Source organism: Papaver somniferum, chromosome 6 (assembly GCF_003573695.1).
Source record: "Papaver somniferum cultivar HN1 chromosome 6, ASM357369v1, whole genome shotgun sequence".
Classification (NCBI taxonomy): domain Eukaryota; kingdom Viridiplantae; phylum Streptophyta; class Magnoliopsida; order Ranunculales; family Papaveraceae; genus Papaver; species Papaver somniferum.
This window is the reverse complement of record NC_039363.1, coordinates 88,441,942-88,467,996: the sequence shown is the minus strand read 5'-3', so window position 1 is coordinate 88,467,996 and position 26,055 is coordinate 88,441,942. Positions and strand designations below refer to the sequence as shown.

Genomic DNA, 26,055 nt, shown 5'->3' with positions numbered 1-26,055 from the left:
GGAAACATGGGCTGCAGTGATAACAACTAGAGCGGCAAATGAAAGAAGTTGGATTAAAGTCATATTCGAGACGGACTCGGAAAATCTCGTGCATTTCATTAAAAATCCAAAGGAAACTCCTTGGTGTATCTCTCAAATGATTGAAGAAATCATACATCGAATGAGTCAAATACCATGTTGTACTATTCAACATACTTATCGAGAAGGAAACCAAGCAACAGATGGACTGACAAACTTTGCAGCCGACGGCAGCCAAGTGGGAAACCTATCTACATCAATTTGGGAGCAAACGAATCCAGCTTTTCTTAATCAAATCAGTTTGAGTGACTCCGTGGGAATCACATTCCCTCGTGTAATAACAGTTTAATTAGTTTTTTTCTTAGTAGCATGCTTCAAAAAAAAAAAAGAAGGTGTGAGTAACTTGAAGAGTGCAAGGGCGTATATATAGGAACCAACGGGGGGAAATAGACGTTGCAAAATAACTAGTGATCGATAATTATAATATTGCTAGCGATACTCTTTATATCGCACGGTGACAACGGCGGAACCAGAAAATGAATGATGGGGCGGCTTGAAAACAAACTGGTTTGACTTGGGCTGGCTTAAGCCTAATATTTGGGCTTGATTTGTTATTCCAAACACGATTACACCACAAAATGTAATGTTTTTCTGGACTTTGGGCTGGCTTAAGCCAGCCCAAGTCTCTGCATAGATCCGCCCTGCGCGGGGATGTCATCGATATTCAGAATATCACCAGCGCTCTGGATAATAACGGTCGTTAGAAATTCTCTGTCGCTTTGTGGTTTTTCCATAGCGGCACAACTCATTTGTCATACCACCTAGTATACCAAACAGATTTTTTTTGGCATGTGCATAGGAATATATCTAAGACAAGGGGTACTATATTTCAGAAACAAAAATCGTCATAATATACTACAAAAAAGAGTCAAGTAAGTCACGAAATGCTATTATTTCTTGAAAGTCTACGATCAAAAAAGAAAATCCAAGAAAACTAAAGTATGGATACATTGAATGAGTCGTGCGCAAGCATAACTGGACCAAATGGACAACAACATCAGATCATGACATCACCGATGTACGTCTGCCCTACCACGCGTCGAAAAGTCATTTAGCCGCCTTGTAACAGAAAGAGGCATCATCCACCCCATTGCGATGACTTAAAAAAGTCTATCATCCTCTCTTCCCTATCCACTAAATCTCTCGTAATCAGCACGAAATTAATGTGCAAATTGATTTTCTAAATTGCAATTACTCCAAAAAAAAAAAAAAAATTCATAATCAGAAATTTGTTGGTCTGTGGAGTTGACTCTACCGCATTTCTACTTAAACCGGGTTCGTACACAGAATCAAGAAACGACTCTTTCCCTTTCTCATAAAATACCACCAGAACTGAAAAACTTTCCCTCCATTAAATTAGCTCAACTGACTTTAAGGAATTTTCACGTTTTCTTCTGGAGAGATCTGATCACAAAAAAAGAACTCATGATTTGATGTTGAACCTTGGATTTCTCATCTCATTTGGACCTTCTACTACAAAAAACCCCCGATTTAGAAGAAAGAGACTGGTTAGGGTTTACTGCAACCATTTCGTGCAAGTTTTATTGTAATCATAAAGTAAAGATGAGTGTGGTGAAGTCTCAGGTTTGGCAACCCTGTAAAAAGAAGAGATCTTAACGATCAATTTCGCCAAGTCTCAGGTTTATAGAGAAGCGATTCAGAGGGTGGGAATATCTGTAGTGTTATTTTTTTTCGTTGATTCGCTGAGAAAGAAACAATGGCGTCGTCTTCTTCTCGTGCGAAGGTGCGAGTGGGGAAGTATGACTTAGGTCGGACATTGGGTGAAGGAACATTCGCGAAGGTTAAATTTGCTCGGAATTGTGAAACTGGTGAAAATTTTGCTATCAAGATTCTTGATAAAGATAAGCTTCTTAAACATAAGATGATTGATCAGGTAATTAAACTTTGAAAATCCAATATTCAGTTTACTATTTCAGGAAACACTGAATTGAAATAATCTAGAAAGTCCTTGAATTAGTTTAAAGTTGTATCCTTATGAATGTTTGTTGAAATTTCCCTGTTTTAGATGCTTTTTCTTAGATCAGACTTCATTACTTGAACACTTGAACAGCTAAAACTTGATTACTTCGTTTGACAATTATTTTAATTTTTTGTTTTTGTGTGTGGTTATTTACTGTTAAGTTGGTTTGATATTCTATGATATTTCACAGATAGTTTTACAAAGAGGAAAATTGCATGTAACTTGTTTTGGATTTGGGTCTGCAAATGTGTATTGTGGAGTGAGATGTTATTTTGGTTTCAGAATTCTAACATTTTCTTGTCACAGATAAAACGAGAAATCTCAACTATGAAACTCATTAGACATCCAAACGTTATACGCATGTATGAGGTAAGATCTTCGCCGGTGCTTCTTGTGCATAACTCTCTTGCCTGATATATACAGTTTTTATTTAGTGGATTACCATGATAACTGGATACTTTCTTTTGGAGATTCCTTGACAAGGATTCACTGGAGGTTTCATGTAGCAACCATGACATAGTCGCTTGGAGAGATTTTTATGAACTGCATGATTATTGTCTGTTTTTCTTTTTGGTCAAAAAAGAAGAGGAAAATACTCCCTCAGTCTGCAATCCGCTATTCTTAGATTGACCTGCAAAATTCACTGTTCTTAGATAGCTCTATGTGGGTGTTTTGGGTGTAGGTGATGGCTAGCAAGTCAAAGATATATATCGTATTGGAACTAGTCACCGGTGGTGAACTATTTGACAAAATTGTAAGATTTTTCTTTTCTTCTTTTATTTTGACTTGTATTTTACCAACAGGAAGCGCATTTTATATGTGATGAGTAATTCGTTGTTTAAATGATCCTTCTTTGTTTTAGACAAGTAGAGGGAGATTAAAGGAAGATGAAGCAAGAAAATATTTTCAGCAACTGATCAATGCAGTTGATTACTGCCATAGTAGGGGTGTATTTCACCGAGACTTGAAGGTAATTTCAAATTCTAGGTTTTCATTTTCGTGTAGTTTGTTCTGTCTCTGTCGCTTGTCACTGTCACAGGTTGTTTTACTAAACTAACTGAAAGAGAAAACTGTCTTTGACAATTTGCTATTACAGCCTGAAAATCTGCTGCTTGATGCCAGTGGAGGTCTAAAAGTATCAGATTTTGGATTAAGTGCACTGCCGCAGCAAGTTCGAGTGAGTTTGGCTATGTGATGAGTGATTATCTTATAGGTCAAATGTTCAGCTATACTTTGTAAGCTAAAGAGGTTTGGCATTAGGAAAGGGCTCCTTAATTTTTGGTTCCCACCATTACCCTGTTTAGAATTAGTGAAGAGAAAAAAGAAGAATCATCAATAATGTTGAATTTTCTAAATGGATTTTCAGGAAGATGGATTGCTTCACACAACATGTGGGACACCAAATTATGTTGCTCCAGAGGTATAACTGGTTTATTGGAGTCTTATATACGATTTTAACTTTTCTTATTCTTTGAGTCTCTTGACTCCCATTAGTTTTATTCTCATTCTAGATTCTTCTCTACTTCAGGTGGTTAACAGCAAAGGTTACGACGGAGCGAAGGCGGATCTCTGGTCATGTGGTGTGATCCTTTTTGTCCTTATGGCAGGTTATTTGCCATTTGAAGAAGCCAACATCATGGAATTATATAAAAAGGTGACTTCCGAGTCAATGGATGCCTTACTATGTATGTTGTTAGTTGTTTAAATTTCTAAAAAAGAAATAGAGAATGTGTGATGACTTAGAAAGTAAAGAAAGAAAGAAGTGAAGAATTGGATCAAAAAGTTTTAGGATTAGCCTAACTAGAAGCATGAATATAAGTTGAAGTTGCTTGCTTTACGTTTCTGACCCATTCTAACGGTTGCGGTACCAAAGTTGTCCTTTCAGTTGATTATGTGGAAAAGCCATGTTATGTGTCTGTACAACTTTTGAATGAATCTTCTATAACGGATTCAAACGAAACCCAAATCTTCTTTCTCATTCTGTCCAACTTTTACTCAGTTGCCGTCGTATTGTTAAATAGATCCATGTTATATGATACTTCATCTGTTCATTAGATACACTCATAAATCATAACAGTGGGGTTATCTATGTTTGACTTCATAGTTCTCAGGAGGATATGGACTGCAATCACCACATGATATCTAAAAAACTACTGCCTTGATACAAATAGGAACTAAAGTCCTTTATTAACGTGGCAATCTCTGTCCATGTTTTTTTATCTGAAGGATAACACGGGAACCTATGTGATTGCAGATTTTTAAGGCCGATTTCACCTGCCCTCCTTGGTTCTCCACAAGTGCAAAGAAATTGATCAAGAAGATCCTGGATCCAAATCCCTTGACGGTATGTAACATGTCCCTCAGTCTTGACTCTATATTTCTGCTTTCTGAGCTGAAGCACTGCATCCTAATGTAGATGATCTCTTCGAGGTGTACTGTTAATGTGTACTGTATATGGTATATTGCTCCATAAATTCCTATATTTTACTTGCTGAAACAGAGGATTTCCATTTCCGAGGTCATAGAGAATGAATGGTTTAAGAAAGAATATAAGCCGCCCATCTTTGAAGCAGAGGATGTTGCTCTTGTTGATGTAGATGCTCTTTTCAGTGAGACTGGGGTAATGTATCCCATTTTGTCCCTAGCATTATTAGATTCAAAGAGAAAACATGTGACAATTTATAGTGACAAAGTAACTAGTTAAAATTTGTTGTTAAGTATTTCATTTTGTAATACAGGAACCGGGAAACCTTGTTGTCGAGAGGCGAGAAGAAAGGCCAGTTACAATGAATGCCTTTGAGCTCATTTCTAGATCACAGGGTCTCAATCTTGGCACTCTATTTGAGAAACAGATGGTAAGCTCATAAAGTTTACTTTCTATTTCACTGCTTCTTCTTTTTGTCATAGAGAAACTATGGTCCCTTCCTGAAAGATCTAACCGCGAGAAAACCTACTGGAATATTTTACAGTGAGTTATGTGCAACACTTTTTTATTTATTTATTGGCCTTCAAAGATCTATTTCCTAATTCTAGGTTCTTGCTTACGGAGAATGTGTGAAATAGAACTACTTCATTTCTCAGTTCTCGCAGAAACCGAATGATGTCTGAATGAATAATAAAGACCGACAGTACTTAGAATCGCAGAATACATGCCACAAGATGTGAAATGCATGAATTATTTCTCATCTGATACAACATTGCTATATGTTATGATTCCTGTGCTAAAACTGGCTCTATTTCTTGTGATAATCAGGGACTCGTAAAAAGGGAAACAAGCTTCACATCTAAGTGCTCTGCTAATGAGATAATGTCCAAAATAGAGGAAGCTGCCATGCCCTTGGGATTCAATGTGACAAAAAATAATTACAAGGTATGATAAAAATATCCCTCTAAAATCCCCTTTCTATCCGTCTTTACTTAATCCTTTGATTTTCTACAATCATATTAAGTTCAGTATCAATATTACAGGAAGATACAACACAATAATGGTTTATTTAGTACGCAGTAAGTTGAAATGTTAAGCTTTACCAAAATTGATTTTTGCCAGTAACTCCAGTTACTATAGCTAAAAATACTGCTGGTTTGTTGGCTGACTCGCGGTGATGCATTACTTGTAATGAGATCACCCACCCACTCTGGAAATAGGGAATATATGTGGAGACAAACATGGGCCTTCTTTCTGAAAAGTATAGATTTATACACAGTCAAAATCATCCCTTCACATAGTAAGCCTTCTTAACTATCAAAAAGAGGTTGCATCTTACTCACTGTAACCAGTGAAACTCAAGAATAACTGCCAGAGGGTCCCGAGGGCCCAGAATCTAGTCCTCGTTCTTTGTAAGAAAAACTATCTGTACTTCATCCTAACCCGAGCGTCCATTTAGCACGTATGAAAGCTGCATATGGAACTCTATGAAAGTACGAAGACCTTGTCGGTTGGCAATGAGGTTTTGTTGCTGACTGCTGAGCTGTGTGGGTTCCTGAATATTCATTAGTATGAATCTTCTTTACATTTAGGTATAACAAACGTCTCTTTCTTGTGGCAGATGAAGCTCCAAGGAGAAAAAACTGGACGGAAAGGCCATCTATCTATTGCTACTGAGGTACTTTTCTGGTAGTTCAATCTGACGGAAAATAAGATATTTTTGTGCCATTTCCAATCATCAGATGTTGAAAAGGTTTAGTTTGTAATATTTTATTGCAGGTTTTGGAAGTTGCTCCTTCTCTTTACATGGTTGAGCTTCGTAAAGCTGGGGGAGATACACTGGAATTCCACAAGGTGTGTTTAACATCTTTTTTTTTGGCTCTTCAAAATCTGAATTTCAAGATAAAATTTAATACTCCATCCAAAGTGGGACGGAGGTAGTAATAAGTACAAAGATTAAAACTGGTTTCTTTTCTAACACGTGTCAAAACATACCTAATCAGCATAACAAATGTACTAAGGCACCTTAACCATGAAGACATTGGGTCTCTATCATTCATGTTGTAAGCTTGCCATGTGTGCATTTTCCAAGTCCTACCAATAAAGATTCAGCATGGCAGTTCGTCATATATCTTACTGAACTTCTTCTTTCCCTCATAAAATTTATTGATTAAATGTCAAGTCTCTTATTTACCTTTTTCTTTATGAATATTTAGTTTTACAATAACATTTCTACTGGGCTGAAAGATATCGTCTGGAAGGCGGGAGGTATAGAAGAAAATGAATGATGGTATGTATATTTTGAATAGTCCTATTATTCTGTTTCAATTGAAACTCCAGCTGATTGAATTACTGCTAATCGCATTTTGTTTGTGTTGCTAGAAATTAAGAACTTCCATATTGTGTACATCTTTTTTTCCTGCACCTTCCATGAAAAAAATCTGAATACAAATTCTGACAATGTGACGAAAGACGAAGCAAGGTTGTATGTTACCAATTTATGATTAATCATTCACTTGCACCTCTTTGTACCATTTGATATATAAGTAAAATAATTTTACTGACATACTGCCACTTGGAAATAATATCAGCTCTCAAGGTTTCCTACTATTACTTTCACTTAAGCCATATTAAGATTTAGAACCCAAAGGAGCATGGGTTTTTTCTTTATGAACTGTAAATTTTGTTTGCTCTTCACATCTATTCACCTAGGCCTGATTAGGTTTCCGTTATCCTTTTCTGCAGGTGGTGCTGACATGGTAACTTGAATTTGTTCTAGTTTCTAGATATACTCTTCTTGGACGTAATAGATTTGCAAAGATGGGGTTTGTGGAAGTCCAGATAGTGTTACTGATCAAATCGATGGCCAGTATCTTGTCTTCTCAGTTCTCTTATTGATTACTAGTTTGCTTTGGCTTTACATTAAATGTTGATAATTGTTGATACTTGAATTCTAAACTACTTTCTAGTAATGTTACTGAGCTAGATTGGCGTTCCCAAGCACTTCCCAAGTTACAAAACATAGCTTGGGAACACCCTAGGTCTAGCGGTTTTTCCCTATTTGTGTTGATTTTTTCCCTATTTATGGCTTTTGCTTTCAGCTGAGTTATACGTTTTTATGGGTTCTTTTGTTCAATAACGTATAATGGTGGTTATACATCATTAGATATAATACTTATATTGTATATCATTAAATATAGGGAATCTTTAAAGTCAAAACAGATAATGGTTATGCGTTTTTTTAAGGACAACATATGGTGAGGGGATCAACTGATATGGTTAGAATGACATTCGGGTGACATTTCGGGTACCATTTTTCTTATAAAACTCAAAATTGGTGTGTTTACTTAGCATTTCCGCACCATTTTTAAGATGAGAGAATTTCTTTGAAGAACTTGACTCACTTATATCACTAAGAACACTTTCACTTTCCTTAGATCCTTCAAGAATGATGGTATTGTTTTTGGTGAAGGAGGTGTTACTCTTAAACCCGATACCACTCGTGTTACCAAAGGACTTTTGACCAAGGTTGTGAAATCGTAAATCGAAACGCAAATCGCATTTTTGAGAATTAAATCGTATATTGAGTCGATTATAGAATCGTATTTTTATTTTTTTTGAAAATAATATCAATTATGTGGAGTTTTGATCTGTGATCAGTATATATACTAATAAATTTCGTAAAACATCAACAAATAACAATTTGGAACGTTGGCTAGAGGGTAATCTTATGAATAGGAGGTCATGAGTTCGAACCTGTTCAAGTTCGTCAAGAATCATAGTCAAATTAGTTTGACTATCACGATTCCTGAGAAAAACGATTCTAAGGTGCGATTCAACTCGATTTTGATCTTATCAGAACTTCCCGAAAGCCTTTGTAGGTCACACTCGAGTAGATCATGGTTTTATTGAAATTTTCAAAGAGTTTGTCATCAGAACTTCCCGAAAGCCTTTGTAGGTCACACTCGAATAGATCAATCTCTTATTCCTTAAGAGACAGGGTTTTATTGAAATTTTCAAAGAGTTTGTCAAACTCTCGAGTTTTCACATGAAGAGTTGTTTCAACCTTTTCCAAGTTTTTCTTCAAACGAAGATTTTCATGATGAATTTCTTCGCTCTTATTCAAGAAATCAAGAATCTCCTTATCTGATTCATCATCTGATTCATAATTAGGATTTATACCTATTTCTGCAATAAGAGCAGAATTCTATGTCGAATCTTCAGAGGGAAGCTCATCAGGCATATCATCAAGAGAAACTACGAGAGCATTATTTCCTTATAGTATTCATTACTTGGGCATTCCTTTTGCATATGTCCAAAACCCCGACATTTGAAGCACTGAAGTGAATTTTCATCATGAGGAGAAGATTCATCTTGAAAGTTTGATCTAAGGAGCCTTTTTCCAGAACGTCTTTCTCTTAGTCTCTTAGGAAGATTTCTGATATGTTGTGTAATCAAAGACATGGTAATGTCTACCTCATCATGATCGTTACAACATTCGTCGACCCACTACAAGCTACCCCTTGGAGGAGGAATGCTTGTTTTAAACACAACTTCAGGAGCAGAGGCTTTTTCTTTAGCAGTGAGTTGTTCATGATCAAATCTTTCCAATAAGCGTGCTCCTGGAAAGTGTAGTAAGATCATTTCCTTCCATGATGACACGTTTCTTATGTTAGGGTTTTGTTCCACAAACAAAATCATATGGCTGAAATTGGACTATGAACGCATGGCTGCCACAAGCCAGTTATCCCTGTGGTAACTTTTCTGACACCTCTAGCTTCAAATTCCGAGGTCTAAAGGATCGATAGGCCACGTTTTCACGGTTCGTATTCGTACTGGAAACAAAATTAAAAGTCAAAACTGTGGCTAAAAGGATATTTCGGGAGTAGATTGTCTACAAGGTTTGTTTGGATTAGGAAACTTGTATGACGGTTTGGAGGATTGTTTTCCAAGTTTAGGGTTTCCTAATTAAGGTGTTAGACTATTCTTAGAAGTTCTCTGAGACTTGGGGAGCAAGGATGTAATTACTATACATGAAAAGTTATATGGTGAAGAGAAATTATTCTCTTGTAGAATCCTCTTGCCAATCCTCTTGACAAGATGTGACGAGCACAGCCATTGTGTCCTACAATGGTTGATGATGGGACAATATCTTTGTGAGAATAGTGACTCGAAGTGATAGTGGGTAAGGAAGAAATATAGGGTTTCTATGGCTCATGAGAAGCTAGAATTCGTGATGTTCTTCATGTTCTTGTCTAAGTTCAAAGCAACCATGGCGGTGGAGGTTTATGGAAGAAGAAGAACAAAGGAAAAGGTAAAGTCTTCGTAATATGGCTTGTTGTTTCTAAATCGTTTACCGCTAGTGGGTTACATAACCAGTTGATTATATAAAATGTGTCAATGTAATAACTTTTTATGATAATGAAAGATTCTCGGGGTGGTTTTGCCTGTGGATGTAGCCTACAAAGAGTAGGTGAACCACATAATCTTTTTATCATGTGTGATTGTCTATTATCGTATTTGTTATATTCATGCTAGTATTACTAATCATGCTAATATAAAGATGTATATAAAGGATTCGAGCTAAGTTATCTAAAGTAGGATGTTTCATGGAATTCACTTCTATGGAAACATGTTGGTTCGAGATGAACGTAACATAATATGCTGGTTCAAGATGAACTTAACCTCGGTTTCCCGACAAGTGGTGCGGTGAGGGTGGATAAAGATGGTAGTGGTTCGGTAATTTGAACAAGATATTTCAAAGAAGAGAAAGTCTTGGTTCGTAGAGGAAGGATATAGACCGTGAAAATGATGAGACGAACAAGTTCAAACAAAGAATGGGACGACATCAAGAAAGATTCGATTTGCTTGATGTGAATATTTCTTTACAAGAGAAGATCGTTAGTAGGTTCAATAAGCGTCTACAAATATTTCCAAGAGAATATTTTGAATCATGGTGGTGTTAGGTGACAATCGTTTATACACAACATATGAAGATTGTAGCATGTTTTGTCTTCATGGAGGATGACTCAAGATTGTTGGTTCATGAAGTTGGTTAAATCCGCCTGGAATTGTTTAATAACTCAGTTTAAACAATGTCAAGTGTTAGACGTGTCGAAGGATGAGCATTCTATGAAGGTGGGATAATGAGTGATCATGGAGACGAAGTAGTTTGATACAAGTCATGCAGAAACTTGTACAAATTATATGAAGAAGTTGTATGCGATGATGCTAGAATATCGACAGATAGCTATCCGGTGGTGCAAGTGCAAATGAGGAATTTAGATTAGGTGGTAGTTCAAGCTTAAAGTACAAGACAATTTTTATTCGTGCTAGTGATGGTATCAGAGAATATGGCCTTGCTAAAGGTGTTAAATATTTAAGCCTTGTTGGAGTGAAGAAAGTTTTGTTAATGTCACAAGAGGTGGTGATTGTTAGGGTTTTTTTCCACAAACAAAATCATATGGCTGAAATTGGACTTCTGGCAATATAAATTGAAGCAAGAACAGTGATCTAATGATGTCAAAACTGTGGCTAAAAGCCTATTTCGGGAATAGATTGTCTACAAGTTTTGTTTGGATTAGGAAACTTGTATGACGGTTTGGAAGAGTGTTTTCCAAGTTTAGGGTTTCCTAACTTAGGTGTTAGACTATTAATAGAAGTTCTCTAAAACTTGAGGAGCAAGGATGTAACTGAAAAAGTGGGGGTCTAACAACCTCACCCAATATTTCGTTTAGGCAATCTGTATGGATATACTCCAATATAATTCCAAGATAATCAACTAGACAGTCAGACTCAATCAATGGAAATATATCCAAGAGATGTATCTTTGTTTCACAATGTAATCAGAAAATCAAACAGATAGAAATCCACGAGCCTGATTATTATGTAAAACAACTTGAACGGTACCAAAGACCAATGTTCAAGTGTCAATCAATTTATATCAACAACCAAAGGTTGTATTATCTAATTGATTGAACTATGCACAACCTGTGATATTTCAATTATGTAGAAAATATAATACAAAAAAGAAATAACACAGATACCAGAAATTTTGTTAACGAGGAAACCGCAAATGCAGAAAAACCCCGGTACCTAGTCCAGATTTGAACGTCACACTGTATTAAGCCGCTACAGACACTAGCCTAATCCAAGTTAACTTCTGATTGGAATGTAGTTGAGCCCTAACCAATCTCACACTGATCAAGGTACAATCACGTTCCTTAAGCCTATGAATCCCAGCAGGACTCTACGCACTTGATTCCCTTAGCTGATCTCACCCACAACTAAGAGTTGCGACCCAAAGTCGAAGACTTGATAAATCGATCTGTCTAGAATAGATAAATATGTCTCCCACAGAAATACCTATGAGTTTTTTTTTTCCGTCTTTTAATAAATCAAGGTGAACAGGAACCAATTGATACACCATACTTATATTCCCGAAGAACATCCTAGTAATATCAATCACCTCACAATAATATTAATTGTATGGTAGCGAAACAAGATATCGTGGAATCAAAAACGATGAGACGAAGATGTTTGTGACTATTTTTTATCTTGCCTATCTGAGATTAAATCTCGATCAAATCTTAAAGAAGATAGTATGCAATACGATAGAAAACAGCAAGATCAGAACACGCAACTACAGAGAAAATAGTTGGGTTTGGCTTCAGAATCCCAATGAATTCTTTAAGTCATTAATATAATGGTTTTAGAAAAACCTAGGTTAAAGGAGAATCGACTCTAGTCGCAACTAGTATCACACAAGAGGTATGGGGATTAGGTTTCCCAGTTGCTAGAGTTCTCCCTTATATAGTATTCAAATCAAGGTTTGCAATCAATGTTACCTTGGTAACAAAGCATTCAATATTCACTGTTAGATGAAAACCTGATTAGACTCAAGTTAATATCTTTCAACTGTTAGATCGAACTTAGCTTGTTACACACAAATGAAAAGTGACTTCATTTAGATATGGATAACCATACCTAAACGTGTACACCTTGTTGGCTCAACAATAGTTAACCTAAGTTAGCCATATGAGCACTTACCTATAAACCTTGTTCATCTTAACACAACTAGTTGAAATGACTCAAATGAAACTAGTTATAGAGTTGCTCAATTATTTATATTCTCATATAAGTATACAAGACACAATTGAAGCAAAATCGATTTTGATTCACTCGAATCAATTCATGAACATTATAGCCACGGTTTGCAAAAGATTGCATTCCTTATTATATAAATATATTACTTCATGAACAAACCGATTTTAGAACATAACCTACTCAAGTATGCAAACAGGTACACATACCTAAGTGGCCGGACTTCATTTGGGTTCACCAGTATGCGGACGGGTACGCATACCTTCAAAACTCAGTTGAATTTATGGATATGAACTTACGCCAGTACGCATATGGGTATGCATACTAAGTTCCTGGACTTTCATTAAACCAACCAATACGCATACAGGTATGCATACTATGGTTCCCGGACATGGAATAACTTTCAACAGTTAGCATACAAGTACGCATATTGTGCCAATCATGGTTAATTTCTAAACTCCCATTTAAATCATTGAAACATTCTTGGAAGACGACAATAGCTGTCTCACACAAACTATTAGCTTCAAAGCAATTTTCAAGTGATCGATAGATCAATACGAAATATTCTGAGTCTACATCAAATGACTGTCTCACATAAATCATGTAAGATGTTACCAGGCAATTTTCACATGATCATCTTTTGACTTTCGTCAAGAATATAAGATGAACTTGGTTACAGAAGCTTACCAACACATATTTTGAGAAATATGTAAGCGAGTTAAACTCAACTCGAAATACCAAATGTGTATAATCGAAGTCTATATAGCTATACGACTTTTGTCTCAAATAGGAGATAGAGTGGATAGACTTTTTAGTGATAGATGAGTTCAAGTCTCCACATACCTTTTGTTGATGAAGTTCCACAAGCTCCCATTAGTAGTTCTTCGTATTGAATCGATGAACGCCATAAAGTCTAAAGATCAACTACACTTTCTATCCTAATCCGAGACTTAGCTTGAAAAGATAGCCAGGAACAAGGTTATTTCTCATTTTTGGAGTGTGAAGAACATCTTTCAGCATGAGCATCTTTGCAGAAGTAAAATTCAATTCGACTGTACCAAAACCTTTCACAATAGTGGTGTGGGCTCCGAATAACACTTTTTTTTTATATTTGATTTCTGCATAACTCTTAAATAGGGATCTATGAAAACAACAATGGCGCGAATCACCACTGTCTATCCACCACCCATCGGAGTCACCAACCATGTAGAACTCAGGTACTAAGACCAAGTCTATTATAAATCTTTCCACAATATTAGCTTGTGCGTTATTCCTGCAATTCCGAGCCATGTGGTTTGGTTTACCATAGGTATAACAAAGGAACTCAAAATTGGAATTCTGACCATTTCTTGATGGATGTTGGTTCTTGTTTTAATTAGTTTTTTGTAGCGCTCCCAAAGCTAGCAGCTGACTAATCCAAGATGTTAAATAAATAAAGAGGCACTACGAATCTAATTCAAATACTTAAACATTCAATTAAAAAAATTGCTACAAAACTTAACCCAAAACTAGCCCCGCTCAGAAATATATAAATATAAGAACTTCTCTCAAATGATACATATATACAATAGTCATTTGGTTAACAAATATAATATGCAACATAATAAACATAGCCGAAGTTAACCAACTAATGAAATCAACTCCTCGAAGCTTTCGCTGCGCAACTATGATTTGTCTCTGAAACTGAAAGTGAGAATGGGTGAGCACATCATCCCTAAAAGGTGTGCCCCGTAGGAATAACATTTAACTTTCATGCAATCATTAGAAATTATTTGAAAACAATTCTTGTTTTCCCTAAACACTAAACACAACCAATTCACATAAGTAAACAATCATGTATACGGTACTAACTCCTTCCAAACAATATATAATATGGTGACTCGTTCGATCATTCCACACCTAGATATCTATATGGTGACTCGTGTCGCACCTATTTAAGCATACCTCGAAAGTGAGTAGTATAAATGAAGGAGCAGTATCCTATATACCACAGATGGAAAATCTCATTCTCCAAGAAATCAATGGAAATTCTTATTTCCCAAACAATTCATAAAGTCGAAGACAGCATTACGATTCCTTTACAAGCAATGGAAAGATTAAAAGAAATAACATAACTTTCACAATTCAAGTTAAACAATGCATGAAAAGAAAAATCAGACATTGCATGAATTTTTTAAGCATAAACTTTTGTAAAGAAAACAACAATAATCAAAAAAGAGCTAAATATAAATTCCCACCTATTTTGATGACAAGCCACGCCTACCTCGAGATCCACGATCTACTGGTTCATCCTTTGAATCGATCGTTGTTAATAACTAACTGCTAATCACACAAAAACTCTAAGAATCTAGCCAAAATGGCTCACACAAAAATCATACAAGAATTGAAAAAGCGGGGGTCTAACAACACCACCCAATATTTCGCTTAGCAATCTGGATGGACTAACTCCGAAATACTTTCTAGAGAATCAACTAGACAGTCAGACTCAATCTAAGTAGAAGTATCTCAAGGAGTTAATATCTCTCTCTTGTTTTGATTTACCCGAGCTAATAGAAATCACCGAGTCCTTAATCAAACACAAGGAATAACTTGGATGGTACCAAATACCAATATCCAAGTGTCAATCAATATCAATCAATAACCGTTAGGTCGGATTCTCCAATTGATTGATCTAACGCACAACCCGTATTTTATAAAGATAAAGCAATATAATGCGGAAATTGAAATAACACAGTCACCTGAAATTTTGTTAACGAGGAAACCGCAAATGCAGAAAAACCCCGGGACCTAGTCCAGATTGAACACACATTGTATTAAGCCGCTATAGACACTAGCCTACTCCAAGCTAACTTCGGACTGGACTGTAGTTGAACCCCCAATCAGTCTCCCACTGATCCAAGGTACATTTGCACTCCCTACGCCTCTGATCCCAGCAAGATACTGCGCACTTGATTCCCTTAGCTGATCTCACCTACAACTAAGAGTTGCTATGACCCAAAATCGCAGGCTTTGACAATAAATAAATTTGTCTCACACAGACAAGTCTATCAAAGGATCAATCTGTCTCCCACAGATAAACCCTAAATTTTTTGTTCCGTCTTTTGATAATAATCAAGGTGAACATGAACCAATTGATAATATGGTCTTATATTCCCGAAGAACAACCTAGATTAATCAATCACCTCACAACAATCTTAATCGTATGGTAGCGAAACAAGATGTTGCAGAATCACAAACAATGAGACGAAGATGTTTGTGATTACCTTTTATATCTTTCCTATCGGAGATATCAATCTCAAGCCAATCAATCTGATTGTACTCGTACGATAGAAGATGCAAGATCAGATCACACAACTACGATAAAAGTAGTATCGGTCTGGCTTCACAATCCCATTGAAGTCTTTGAGTCGTTAACCTGGTTTTAGAAGAAGAAAAACAAAGGTTAAAGGAGAAACGACTCTAGCATGTAAAACTAGTATCACACGTAAGGTGTGGGGATTAGTTTTACACAATACTAGATGTCTCCTTTATATAGTCTTTCAAATCAGGGTTTGCCATCAAGTTACTTGGTAACGAAGCAATCAATATTCACCGTTAGATGAAAACCTGATTTAGATTCAAGATAATATTTCTCAACCGTTAGATCGAAAACCTAGCTTGTTATACACAATTGAAATGCACGTTTCTAGGTTTGTTAACCGTACCCAAAAGTATGCACTTGTTGGTTCAACAATAGTTAACCCAAAGGTTAGCCATATGAGAATCTCATATCAACCATGTTCTTCTTCACCATAACTAGTTCAAATGACTCAAATGAACTAGTTAGAGAGTTGTTCAATTGCAAGGAAATCTTATGTAACTACACAAGACACAATTGAAGCAAAGATGATTTGATTCACTTGAATCAGTCCATGAACTTTATAGCCACGGTTTGCATATTGCATTCCTTAGTCTTTATAAGTTTAAGTTCAGATATCATCTTCAGATATATAACCTTCTTAAGTTTGCAGACTAGGTTCGCGGACTTAAGCAACCGGGCAGAGTTTACAAACTCTAGCAGAAAATCTCGGCAAATAATTTCCGCCGGTTCGCGGACTAGTACACGCAACTAGTTTGTCAACTCCACCAGAATTTCTCGGGATGAGAAGTTCCGCAGTTCGCGAACTTGGCTCACGCCATTCTACCGGCTTCTCTTGATCAACAAAGTTCGCAAACTTTGGTTCAAGGAATAGGACTTATGCACATATGTGTTTCCACAACAATACTTATGTCCATCATTGGTTATGTAGTCTAAACTCTCATTCCAATCATTGAAACATTCTTAGAGGACGTTATACAGTTGTTACACCATTTCTCGTCAAAGCAATTTTCAAGATGATTGAAACATACTAGGTAAAGATAAACTTGGTCGAAGCGAAACGCTTACCAACATATATTTTGAGATATAGATAGGCGAGGTATACTCGGATCGAAATACCAAATGCGTATAATCTAAGTCTATATATAGCATACGACTTTTTGTCTCAAGAAGTAGGAGATAGAATAGATAGACTTTTGAGTGATAGATAAGTTCAAGTCTTCACATACCTTTTTGTCGAGAAGTTCCACCGGTTCCTTGAGTAGTTCTTCTTATTGTATGATGAATCTCCATGAAGTCCTTGAGCTCAACTACACTTTCTATCCTAGTCCGAGACTTAGCTATAGTAGACTAGAAATCAAGACTTATAGTTTTGATCACTAACATTGACAAACATGCTTGAGATAGCAACACATGTGAGGTCGACCAGCAATGCTCTAACAATCTCCCTCTTTGTCAATTTTAGTGACAAAACTATCAATACATATGGAATACAAAAAACATAATGAAACTTTAGTAGCTCCTATTCCACATGTCTAATCTTCAAAATTCCTCGAAATCTTCGTCACTTCCAAGTACTCCAATGATCCCAAAGGTTGTAAGTTCAGCATCATTGTTGTTGAAAATCCGTAGCTATAACAACGAGAAAACAAGAGTTCTCAATCATTATTATACAGTGTCATATTATCATTACACAACGTCAAAGTTCAATTGTATCACAACTTCAACAACAATACTATGGTGATATGTATCACTCCCCCTTAGTCAATACTGCATCTCACATGGAAACCACTCCCCCTTACATAATGATCCGAAAACCATATGTATTTATAGTGTGAACTATATATTAATTCTCCCCCTTTTTGTCAATAAAATTGGCAAAGGTACAAGAACGGGATCATAATGAAATTTCCGAAAGAGACATTTCATGACTAAAAATAAAAAATACATACCAACTAATTTAGATGCAATCATAAAGCCGAAGCTAAATGCATTCATCAAGGAGTTTAAAGATTCAAGATAACTGATAGGGTGTAGAATACACCCTATTTACTATCTATTGTTTATGCTTTCTGCTATTTTTCTTGTAAATTATGTATTTTACGCATGTTTTTGGTTATTAGGTATTTTGGAGTTGCACGGAGGAAAAGAAGAAGAAATCACCCAATTTGTGCGAAATGGGCAATATTATCATTCCATAGGCGACTCAATTAATGAAGAATTTTTTCTAGACTCATCTAGACTCATGGGTTTGAAGAATTGGGCTTGGATTTGGAAAGAGAAGATGGAAGATTTGAGAAAGACTTGGATTTGGAAGTTGAGCTACAAAGTGAAAGTGGTGTTATTATGGAATGAGGATTCTATTCCTAAGAGTATTGCTAGGAAATTGAAGCCTATAAATAGAGAAGTTCTCTACACAACTTTTACACACACAACACTTCTCTTTTCTTTATTCTTTGTGTGAACTCCTTAGCATGAGTAGCTAATTTTCTTATTGATTGAGGATGAATTCCTAGTTCTTAACATGTTTTAAGTTTTGTTTTTAAATCTACTTTGAAGTTTTTCACATGATTATCGTTTGTTTTTACTAATAAGAATGTTTATACATTCATGGTTAATTGATAGATTATTTAGGAGGCCAACTAAATTGATTTGTTAATTGATCTAAAGCTAGTGAAAGTTAGGAGATAATTAATCGTTTCTTGACTCTTTACATAAGTAGCAAACACGAGACCTTGCGGAGGGATTCCGTGGAGCAATTGTGTGTGGAAACAACGTTAGCAAGTAGACCTTGAGCTAAGAGTCTAACTACTAATATCAACCTAATAAATTCATAAATCTTAATGCATTTAACTAAATTACATCTTGAGTGAGCTACTACTGGGTGGTTTGGTGAATAGAATCCGGTAGTCGAGAACTTCCGTATCCGGTGATACTAGGGATTTAGGGGTTTAGCACTGAGCTAGCTGCTTTACCTACGGTTGGTGTCTGTGACTAATAAAAAATGGAAAAGAACATAACTTGAATCATTGTTTTGCAACGAAGAAGGATTCCTTGATCTAATCTCTATTATTGATTTCAACTTTATCTTCTTAATTGCTTTGTTTATTCTTTTACTTTATAAAATCTAAAACCCCACTTTTTTGTGACATTATAAGACAACTAAAACCTCTTGCTCCTCGTAGGAACGATCCTTACTATTGCTATATTACTGTTAATTAGTGAGAAAAATATTAATTAATTTGTTATGGTTACGACATGCATCAAATTTTGGCGTCGCTTCCGGGGAGCAGCGGAGCAGCTTTAGTTGTTTTTATTTTCGTTTTATTTTCGTTTTTAACTTTGTTTTCTAGAATTTTTATTTCAGGTACCAGTTTTCCATGTAAGGTGGACAAGAGCAAGCATATTACAACAATCAATACGGTTTTCAACCTCAACATTATGTCAACTTCCAACCATCCTTAGGATACAGACTTTATGGATATTCTCATACATATCAACAACCTTATGACGGGTATGTAAGTGAACAATCGCTAGGAGGGGAGGATAGTTATGCTTCTAAATCTATGCGTGATCTCCTCGGTGTAAGGCAACCTAGTTTGAGGGAAATTGAGAGAAGGTTTTATCAATTGATCGATGAAGGCCTAACATCGGATGAAGAAATTCTTGAAGCTAAAAGAGCTTTAAGAATGGAGCGTGAAAACGTTATTATATGGGTTACGATGATGATTTTGAACCTTATGAAAATTATTGTAACAAGGATAAAGTTATTCCAACTCCGGATCATAATACCGATCCTTCACCTATTCAAAAGGAGAAGATTGGGTGTGACTTACCTATTGTTATAAACGGTGTAACACCCTCACAAGATCTTACAATTTATACCAATGAAAATCATTTTACTGAATGGCCCGATTCCGATGATGAGAATGTTGAAGAGATGATGCTAGAGGATGAAACCAAATTCATTGATTTTATGGAAGACCCAATTGAACTTGCCAATGATTTTAATGATGCCGAGACTTTGGTGAAGGTATAAAATAACGAAGAATGGTTGCAAGATTTGATAGAGGACCACGATATACAAGAGGTAAGTAATTCACTTGAATTTTCTAAGGATGAAGAGGATTACATAATACAAGAGTTTTTGCAAGGTTTGTCTAACCCTTTGCATATTGATTCTTCTCCTTTACCTCTTATTGGGTTGAATGTATGTGTTTCGAAAATATTTTTGGATGATTTTATTTCTCGATATCCACCATTGCAAACACTTGATGCTAACACTATGCAGGTTTGCCAAGAGGAATCTATAGAAATTCCCAAATTCTATGTTCTTTATACACTTACGAGTGTGGAAAAGAATAAGTGTGGGGGAAATTTCTATCGAGCGATAACATTATTATTATTTTCTTGTGCTAACATTTGTATGGAGTTATTGTTTGCAAAACAGGTACTATGGGTGGATCCCCAAATTTTCAGATTGTTAGTATATGGGGAATGAATCTTACAAGAGCCAAGTCGGGCCGTCGACTTTAAAACAAGCGCTTAATGGGAGAAAACCCATAGGTTTTGTATTTATTATCCTTTTACTTTTTATTTTCTTTTTGTTTTGTTTATTTATTTTTTCTTGTTCCATATCATACTAGGATTTCCCACCTTGACTTTACTTGGACGATTCAATTACATTGAGGACAATGTAAGGTTTAAGTGTGGGGGGAGTGGTTAAGCATATTAAAAAAAAAATAAAATAATATTTGCATAAAACCTCCAACTTGTAGAGATTTTAGAGTCACTAGCATACTTCTAGGTATGTTTACATAGAGAATTCTGACCGACATAACTGATCTTGGAAGTGTTAGGGAACTACGTTCGGATTTCTTGCTTGTTAGAGTGTTAAATAATGGATTTAATCATGCCGGTGATGCAGATTAGGAGCAGGGAGAAATGCATTATTAGAGTTGCTTATCAATCATTAGTGGAGACTACTTATTTATATCATGCGAGGCACCGACCAGATTTTTTTATAAATAACTAAAGAGATTTCTTTTGAGTGTGTGTCACCGTACGTTAATTCCAGGTAGAATGGTGAGCTACCCAACCTCCCACCAATAGAAGCACTACTATTTAATCTCTTGAGTGCTAATTTTGTCAATCATGAGGGTGACGTCTATAGATGAAAGCCTTCTTCTTGTAGTTCGATTTGCAGTTAGCACCATTCTCTCTCTCGACAACAACGGATCCATAGAAACACCATCATCATCAACAAGGGAGCGACATCAAAATCTACAAGGAAAGTTAAAAACGTTCAAGGTTTACAAGCAACGGAACAAGAAAAGAGTAAATTTCATATCCAAGTAAAGCAACATATAATGAGGGGATTTTTATATATACATGTTGAAGACTTACATACAAGGAGTGTAATTTTATATCCAAGTTGAAGACTTATTTACAAGAGCAAAGAAAAGCAAAAGGTGAGAATTATTGAAGTTTATGATTTCGAGACGATACAAGTTGTGAAGAATCAAGCGGTAAAGTACTTTTCCCACAGGCATGGTTTGTTTTTATTTTCACTTTGTTTTGTATTTTATCTCTCTTGTTTAAAAAAAAAAATGATGGAAAGAGAAATTTTTGTTTTTATCTTTTATTTAATAAGCCGTGGGGAAGAAAAATCTATAAGGAAGTTTCAAGCGACAAGGATTTAAGGTAAAAAGTTACAGATTGTCAAGGATCTACGAAATTCAAGAGTTTACCATCAATAGTTGAAGCCGAAGACGACGACCAAGAAGATGAAAACGAGGAGCGAAGACGTTTCTATTGGATGCCGTGAGAGTGGTGTTATCATAATTGGCAATCGAATGTGAAGGTAAGTAAGTAATCTCATCCTCGATAATAGTGGTTGATTTCCTTTCTTAGAGATCGTCAGAAAAATGGTTTTTCAAAATGTTAAAAGATGTGGGTTTTTAAAATATTTTGGAAGTTGTCCTTCCCACCATTCAACGTGTTGCAGGAATTCTCTCTTCATTCCTACATGCACACATGTGAGACCCATAAAAAAGCCGTCTGATTGAGTGCAATTATCAGAAAATCCTTTTTGGCGAGGCAGAAGTCGAGACGAAATGCTTATTGATCGCTTCTCAAACACGCGTTCTCTCATGATGGTGTGGTTATTTCTCAACATTTAAGAATGAGAATATGTTCATTAGTATTTCTAACTTCTTATTACTAGCATACAGAAACTGTATGTCCTCATACTCTTTGGATGCTTGGGACGCTGAAACGCTTTGAAGTTGTAAGTTTTAGTTTGATTTGCTCGAGGACTAGCAAAGTATAAGTGTGGGGGAATTTGATAGGGTGTAGAATACACCCTATTTACTATCTATTGTTTATGATTTCTCTGCTATTTTTCTTGTAAATTATGTATTTTACGCATGTTTTTGAGTTATTAGGTATTTTGGAGTCGCACGGAGGAAAAGAAGAAGAAATCACCCAATTTGTGCGAAATGGGAAATATTATCATTTCATAGGTGACTCAATTAATGAAGAATTTTCTAGACTCATCTAGACTCATGGGTTTGAAGAATTGGGCTTGGATTTGGAAAGAGAAGATGGAAGATTTGAGAAAGACTTGGATTTGGAAATTGAGCTACAAAGTCAAAGTGAAGTTATTATGGAATGAGGATTCTATTCCTAAGAGGATTGCTAGGAAATTGAAGCCTATAAATAGAGAAGTTCTCTACACAACTTTTACACACATAACACTTCTCTTTTCTTTATTCTTTGTATGAACTCCTTAGCATGAGTAGCTAATTTTCTTATTGATTGAGGATGAATTCCTAGTTCTTAACATGTTTTAAGTTTTTTTTTTCAATCTACTTTGAAGTTTTTCACATGATTATCGTTTGTTTTTACTAATAGGAATGTTTATACATTCATGGTTGATTGATAGATTGTTTAGGAGGCCAACTAAATTGATTTGTTAATTGATCTAAAGCTAGTGAAAGTTAGGAGATAATTAATCGTTTCTTGACTCTTTACATAAGTAGCAAACACGATACCTTGCGGAGCGATTCCGTGGAGCAATTGTGTGTGGAAACAACGTTAGCAAGTAGACCTTGGGCTAAGAGTCTAACTACTAATATCAACCTAATAAATTCATAAATCTTAATGCATTTAACTAAACTACATCTTGAGTGAGCTACCACTAGGTGGTTTGGTGAATAGAACCGGTAGTCGAGAACTTCCGTATCCGGTGATACTAGGGATTTAGGGGTTTAGCACTGAGCTAGCTGCTTTACCTACGGTTGGTGATAATATGTGACTAATAAAAAGTGGAAAAGAACATAACTTGAATCATTATTTTGCAACGAAGAAGGATTCCTTGATCTAATCTCTCTTATTGATCTCAACTTTATCTTTTTAATTGCTTTGTTTATTCTTTTACTTTATAAAATCTAAAACCCCCCTTTTTGTGACATTATAAGACAACTAAAACCTCTTGCTCCTCGTGAGAACGATCCTTACTATCGCTATATTACTGTTAATTAGTGAGAAAAATATTAATTAATTTGTTGTGGTTACGACACGCATCAAATTTTGAAATTTCCGAAAGAGACATTTCATGACTAAAAATAAAAAAATACATACCAACTAATTTAGATGCAATCATAAAGCCGAAGCTAAATGCATTCATCAAGGAGTTTAAAGATTCAAGATAACCCCTCTAAAATTCCACAGCCGCACACCCCTCAAGATATGATCATTAAACACAAGTTCAAAAGAACTCTCCCCCATTTGATGTCATTCCCGAAAGAGCAACAACGAGCGACCTTAATTTCAAAAGGAATGATTTTATTGGACACTAAAAACCATAGAAATGATTTTCTATATCCAAAACTCGATCAAATTAATCACAAGTAAACCCATGATTAATTTAATCGGAATACACAACTAAATTAAACACAAAAAGTGATCAATTCAATTGATTATGCTCGACATAAGTAAACCTACGGAGCATACGACTAATTTAACCATAAGAAGATGATTAGCATAGCCGTTCACATACTCAACATAAGAGGGATCTTACGGAGTAATAACTAAATAACCAAACAAGATGATTAATGTAGTTCAAAATGCTCAACATATAGTACCTTACGGAATAACCAACAAAGCCAATCATAAAATAATCAACTTAGTTGTATCGTGCTCAACATAAGACACATTACGGAGCCTCACAGTAATACATAAAATATGGATCAAGGATGATCATTACTGCGGAATACTCGAGGATTCATTTTATCTTCAATCATTATATGCATAACAATAATTAATAGACATAATCCTTGCAAACAAAAGATTTTAACCTACCTTCCATCAAAGAATTTGACAATATAGGCTTAACTTTTGTATTTGTCAAAAGTCTATTCATCCTTAAATCAATATGTGAATACCGATCATGAACGACTTTACTTTTGACAAAATATGAGACAACATAGTTCATGGACGTAAACACCAATATCCCATAAACAATTGCAATATAACAAATCAAAAGATTAATACTGCAAACCATCATCCTCCAAATATTTTTAGAATTTTAATCAAAAAACCTAAAAAATAAACACAAGAAGATGAAACATAATAACTATGTGTAGTCACAACCATTGCTATTCAAGGCACTAGTTATTCTTCCAACTAAACCAAAAAGAAGACATACTAGGCAACTGATAGACACATATTCGTATCTAATTTGTCCTCAATGTTCTGTATTGTTGGTACTTGATTTCGTACTTATTATGGTGTTTTATGTGTTTGTAGGTATTTTTGGGAAATAAACATTTTTGGAAAATTCGGCTCGAAAAGTTGCTTGGGGAACCCTCGGAAAAGTACTAAATGCACCCTCATTTTGGATAAGGGCACCCCCAGGCACCCCAGCTGTTAAAGGCGCCCATACTCTAGATAGGAGGCAACCATCATCTTCCTCATTTGAAACTGAATTTTGGCGGGACAATGAAAAAACAGAACTGTGTGATTTTCGATCGATGTTTGACGGAGAGTTTGAGAGATTATAGAGCATCACAGAGTCGAGAAAATCAAGTTGCAGAAATCACATTTCTGCTGCTGTGAAGAACATGAAGAACAAAAGACCCACAGAGACAGTCGTTTATCAACAATGACAACGACAGAGGGGTGAAGGTCGTATATTACAGCATCAGTGACAGTTTACATATATCGTTCTCTGTAACAGTTCGGTTTGTAACACTTATAACTGTTACAAACCCGGTTTTTAATAGCTTTTTTCCATTTCATCTTTGTAAACACCCTTTGATCAATAAAAATGAATTTGAGTGTGTTTCCAACATGATGATGAGCTAATTCTCCCACAACCAACGCAATGAGGAAGTTATTCACGCATGAATAATTGGTAACTATTTTATTCTCTCTAATTTATAATTTATAATTCACTCAATCACTGCTTTGCAGAGTTTTAAATTGTTTGCATGATTTTCTTAATTACTTGTGATTCAATTTGATAGGTTATACTTTGTTTAGATAATTTATGCTTAGGGAATACAATTAATATTTGAGAATTTGCCTGATTACTTGTGAGTTAAGAAATAAGGGACTTAAAAGATAATTAGAGTTTGTGGTTATTTACCATCATTCATTCATGTGTAATAGTGGAATCAGTGTCTTGGTTATTTTTAAATCTTGAAATTAATTTTGCAACAAGTTTTCTATTTTTAAGTTTTATAAGTCTAAAATCTTTTACTTTTACAAATCTCAACGAACTTATTACTACAACAACTCAACTTGAAAATCACATCATTTTTTGGCGCCACCGACGCGGATTTGTCTTTAGGCTAGAGTTTTTAGATTTTTTCTTAGGTTTTTATTTGTTTTTCATTTTTATTTTATTTATTCTTCTTTACGTTTTTGGGTTTTTGTCTTTTCCTTACAGATTTTGGAGTTTGGAGCGAAAGAAAAATTTTCCAAACCTTTTGGTGAATACTTAAAGATTCGGAGTAAAAACAAAGCGAAAGGAGCGAAAGAAAAGGAGAATAAAAATTAATTAAAAAAAAAAAGAGAAAGAGAGAAACATTTTTTTTTCTTTTT

At 35.4% G+C, this 26,055-nt stretch overlaps 1 protein-coding gene and 1 pseudogene across 1 annotated transcript; both read left to right on the top strand.

The window, feature by feature from the left end:
* Positions 1-26,055, top strand: part of LOC113291025 — a 169,349-nt pseudogene that overhangs the window by 57,416 nt on the left and 85,878 nt on the right.
* On the top strand, positions 1,288-7,666 carry LOC113288324 (CBL-interacting serine/threonine-protein kinase 23-like). The gene is made up of 15 exons (XM_026537332.1): positions 1,288-1,972; positions 2,366-2,428; positions 2,742-2,813; positions 2,922-3,029; positions 3,156-3,236; positions 3,426-3,479; positions 3,588-3,713; positions 4,314-4,403; positions 4,560-4,679; positions 4,798-4,914; positions 5,313-5,429; positions 6,106-6,162; positions 6,264-6,338; positions 6,701-6,774; positions 7,230-7,666. The coding sequence occupies exons 1-14, from the start codon at positions 1,796-1,798 to the stop codon at positions 6,770-6,772; spliced, it is 1,329 nt and encodes a 442-aa protein (XP_026393117.1). The 5' UTR covers positions 1,288-1,795; the 3' UTR covers positions 6,773-6,774; positions 7,230-7,666.